At 42.0% G+C, this 5,069-nt stretch overlaps 1 protein-coding gene across 1 annotated transcript; it reads left to right on the top strand.

The window, feature by feature from the left end:
* The first annotated feature begins 414 nt into the window (after positions 1–414).
* cbx4 (chromobox homolog 4 (Pc class homolog, Drosophila)) lies at positions 415–4,760 on the top strand. The gene is made up of 5 exons (XM_059551343.1): positions 415–723; positions 815–858; positions 1,166–1,231; positions 2,543–2,609; positions 3,002–4,760. The coding sequence occupies exons 1-5, from the start codon at positions 655–657 to the stop codon at positions 4,256–4,258; spliced, it is 1,503 nt and encodes a 500-aa protein (XP_059407326.1). The 5' UTR covers positions 415–654; the 3' UTR covers positions 4,259–4,760.
* The last annotated feature ends 309 nt before the right edge of the window (positions 4,761–5,069 follow it).

Below are 5,069 nucleotides of genomic sequence, written 5' to 3'. Positions count from 1 at the left end.
AATTGTGCTCTGCATTTCACCCATCCAAGAGCACACAGTAGTGAACACACACCCGGAGCAATGCTGCGGCCCCACGGGAGCAGCTGGGGGTTCGGTGGCTTTCTCAAGGGTCTCACCTCAGTCGTGTTATTGAGGCTGGAGAGAGTGCTGGACATTCACCCCATACCCCCCCCCCCCCCACCTACAATCCCTGTCAGATCTAAAACTCGAACCCGCGACCTTCGGGTTACAAGTCTAACTCGCTAGGCCACGACTGCTCCATACCAAGCTGTATTCATGCACATTTATTTCCCACTTGTTCTTAATTACCGCAAGCAAACACCGTTTACACACACACACACACACACACACACTAGAGCTTTATATTCTGCATTTGGCAGAGTTCTAAGCCTCCCCCTCCTTGCGCGCCGACGTCACGCGCCTGCCTTGGCTCACTATTGCATGAACTATTTTGTGTAGTAGCAGCACCAGAGAGCTTTTCCAGTGCCCGCCGCTTAACGTGGAGACAAATACGAGAGAGAGAGGGAGAGGGAGGGAAAGAGGAGGGGTGAGGGGTGAGGGACAAATTAATCTCGGGCCACAGCGGTGGCACAGCGCGTCGCGGTGAAGCAGATCTTATTGGGCTCGTTGTGTTCAAACGGGCGGCGGAGCGGCATGGATCTACCTGCCGTCGGGGAGCACGTCTTCGCGGTGGAGGGCATCGAAAAGAAGCGCCTACGGAAGGTAAAACTGGTCAAAATAGAACCAACGTTACCGTAAATGGTACGGAGGATGTATTTGTTCCTGTACCCAATGCATTTTCTTCGTTTTTCAGGGCAGAATCGAGTATCTGGTGAAGTGGCGAGGATGGTCAGCCAAGTAAGTGTTTAATTGGTTTATATGCCTTATTTTTAGACGCATAGTTAACCGGAAGCCTAACGTATCCTACATCGGTCGCGCTGGGATGTTTTTTACGGATTCCATCACAAATGTTACGCGAGCGAATTTGTATTTGTACTTTATCTAATGAAATATGCTCATATATTTATTTGTTTACATTATCTGTATGCTATAAAAAGTGTTTTGTTTGCGGAGTAATCTGTAAAAACGCTACATTTTATTGCAACACGCGTTGCATTTACCATATGGTTAATTACATTTTCATATTCTCTCGTCAATTTTACAGATATAACACATGGGAACCCGAGGAAAACATTCTCGACCCGCGCCTTCTTGTGGCTTTCCAAAACAGGTGAGATGGAGGACATACAACTGAACTTGTGGTAATGACCAAATATGGTCACGGGAGGCGGGGCCAAGTCCTGCACAGTCTAGCTGAAGATTAATGGCAGCCCTACGGGTCAGGTCTGACTGCTACAAAGACTCTCTTGATGCTTGCCTTTTATCCAGTTTTGTAAACACCGCATTGTTATTACCCAGTGCTAGTCCTACAAAATGATTGTGCCATTGTATATTGACCTAAACAAGATTTAATTTTCTTCCTATCATTTCTAGGGCAGTGGTTCTCAAACCAGGGGTCCACAACCCTCTAGGGGCCCCATTACAGTTCCAAAGGGGCTGTGTGTGTGTGTGTGTGTGTGTATATATATATATATATATATACACACACACACACACACACACACACACACACACACACACACACTTTAATACACTGGCATTCCTCATTTCAGAAGAAAAAAGCATATATATTGACATAAGATAATATTGTCTTATGTCAAAAAATTTGAGAACCACTATTTTGGGCAGCACTGAAAATAACCATGCTTTGGAACAGCTTAGATCAAAGAAATTCATACATTCATATATGAAAAATACATAAGTAGCACTGCTCTCACAACTGGACTCTTCACCCCTCTACACTCAAGTCTATGATCTAATCTGCTTTGTCCATGGTCTTGTGATGTTCACACACCCCTCTCTGAGCCCACTGTTCTGTTCTGAAGATAAAAGTCGAATGAGTATCAAAGCATTCCAGAATCTCTAGAATAAAAATATGGTTAAATTTAGATTATTGCAGTTTTCGCAAGATGTTTCTTGAGTTCCTCTCACTGGTTTAATTGCACTAGAAGTGTGAGAGTGTCATTTTACCCACTGTTCTCTTGTTTTTGTGTTGTAACCTGCTGATCAAAAGGATCCACTGTGGCTTGTGATCTGAATGTTGCACTCTTAAAAAGAACAGTTTCAAAATGCCTTAGAAGAACCATTCTGGGTTCCCAAAGAACCTTTTGTTGAAAATTCTTAACCATTTTTCTTAGTGTAAAAAATATTTTTTATAAATCCTTTTATTAAAAAGGAAGCTTTTGTGCAATGCAAAAGTTATGTGGATGTTAAAGGTTCTTCATGGAACAGTACATGCTAATAAAGAACCTTTAATTCTAAGAGCAAATGAGAACATTGGCTCTGCTGCACATGAATAGATTAATGAGCTTTTTAACACAGTTAGCAGTTTTAGTTGTTCTTAAACCCAACAGTTTTGACAATATTCAGTGTGTTGTGTTGAAAATAGACAATTTATATCTATTTTATGCATCGTTTTCAGAGAAAGGCAGGAGCAAATGGTGGGATATCGCAAAAGAGGGCCTAAATCCAAACACCCCCTTGTTCAGGTATCTTGTTATTCCAATTACACTTTTTATCTTCCATTGGTACACAAGTTGGCAATATTTTTTGCAAAAGCATTGCTTATTTATAACCTACGTTATTCCTGTGCATGGTTGGGATAAAACTTCCATTTCATTATGAATCAATAATTGTACGCCAATGGCTCCTTACTGTCTGCGTGCATCTTAATGTACTTGATGATGACCATTATGGACTGCTTTAGTTGGTTTCATTGTTTTACCTATAAAAAATTCATTAGAATGGCTTATCTTTGCTCAAAACAAAGTAAGGCCCATACTAAAGCCCATTATTACCTTTAGAGTAAAGCTAAATGTGTTAGCTTTGATGAACTTTAAGTTCTTTTGAGAAGTCAATATATTCTCTCTCTTTGTTCCAGCTTCCTGCATTTGCTCGTAGATCAAGCATCCTGGGTGGTCTTGAGGACACATCATTGGATGAGGAGAACCAGCCCAAAGTGGAGCCCCTCCAGATCCAACACTCACGGCCGCAGCACTACCAGCTCAACAGCAAAAAACACCACCAGTACCAGCCCAGCTGCAGGGAGATCTCCCTCGAACAACACGTGAGCGGGAAAAAGAAGCACTTCTACCAGCTGAACAGCAAGAAACATCATCACTACCAGCCGGACCCCAAGATGTACGACACGCCACTCACGCGACCCAAAGAGGTCAAGGTTCAAGACCCTTCCAACAAAGGGTGGAACCTCCCTCCAGCCTTCCATCAGAAGTGGATTCGGAACAAAGACTCCGGCTGCCTGAGTAAAGTGAAAGATCTGTCCATCGAGCTCAAGAGCCTGCCGGATAATACGAACAAAGCGGAGCGGGCACTCAAGACGAGCGCCAAAGAGTTTGCACTTCCTAACGGCATCAGCAGCAAGATGAAAATAATCAAGAACAAAAACAAAAACGGACGAATTGTCATTGTAATGAGCAAATACATGGACAAAGGTGTGCATTCATCTAAAGTAAAAAACAAGGATGCTTCCAAAATGGAAGCGGAGCACAATGAGAAATCTACACTGAATAAAACAGACAAACTGTCTGATGGTGAAACTACAGCAGGCTGCGAGAACGGCTCTGTCGAGAACGCCAGCACATTTTCTTCGTCTAGCGAGTGCATTCACAAGACCTCCACCAAAAAGGCAGAACTTCCAAAAGATACGCCTTCAGAGACTGAACAAATGGTGATAGATTTATGTGACCAACCAAATGCAGAGAACGCTGCCCCAGCCCACATGGACACCAAACTCAATCACCGCAAGAGGAACCTCTCAGAACCCAAAGAGGATGTGAGAAACTGTAAGCAGTTCTTCAGCTCCAGGAGCATCAGTGCACCAAACACTGTGCTTTCTTCTCCTCAGAGAGAACCTATAAACCTGCATTACAGCCGCAGTCTCGCCAGCAGAGCCTACAGTTATGACTTTAGCGACACCATTCCTGAAGAGCCTATTGATTTAAGCTGTGGTCCAACCAAAACTCTTAAGCAGTTTCCCACAGCGGAGAAGGTTTCAGGAAGCTCAGGGCAAGTGAAGAAAACAAACAGCCATGTTAAACCATTTGTGGGTAACGTTATCATCACCGATATCACTACGAACTGCTTAACCGTGACCTTTAAGGAATACATTCAAGGATAATGACTACAACACATTGGACTGTCATTTGTTCAGCTGAACCAACTCAAAGTTGACTCGTGTCAGAGGCACTGATCATAACCATTCCTGATAACATATGGAGACATTTAAGCAAAGAAAGTCTATATATGGTTTGTTTGTTTAGATGCCTGCTGAATGGTTTCTAATGCATAAAATTGAGATGGTTGAGATTTTGCTGCTGTGGAAATTGAATTTAAAACCCCATAAGTGTATAGCGTGTAATATAGCTTCTAAAGCTTTTGAATTTGAATGCTGCCTGAGGAAACACAGCGGCCTATATTGGAGAAAGCACACTGGTTGAATTGAAGATGAAGTTTAAGTTTAATGCATTTATACTCACACCTTTCACATCTTGGACCACATGTTGAATTTTTCTTCCAATATTGGGGAATTCAGAATTTTAGATGTACATATAGTTGAGATCTATACATTTGTAGTCGCTTGGAAAGGTGTCATCATACATGTATGTGATTTTACCTTTAAAAAGGTTGTTTTTTTTTTTCTTCAGATTTTGTTTTGCTGAACTATTTTACTTGACTGGATTTCCAGATGCTGTTGGCCTGTGAGGTCTTCCTGTGCAATGCTAGATAAACAACTGGACTGTGTGGTGTTCCCTCTCTGTAAGAAGTTTATTTGCACTTTATCATCTCCTGGATCTCTTGTTAATAAATTCAGTTTAAAATAACTCAATAAAGGCTGTTTAATCTTGCAGAATAATTCTGTATCAGCAGTATGACTGTGGTCAGAGATCATCAGAACATGCAAACTGTTATATATGTCCGGAAAGTAAATG

The sequence above is a fragment of the Carassius carassius genome, chromosome 1 (genome assembly GCF_963082965.1).
Source record: "Carassius carassius chromosome 1, fCarCar2.1, whole genome shotgun sequence".
NCBI lineage: Eukaryota > Metazoa > Chordata > Actinopteri > Cypriniformes > Cyprinidae > Carassius > Carassius carassius.
Note: the sequence above shows the minus strand (reverse complement) of the source record. Positions and strands in the feature narration are given on the sequence as shown.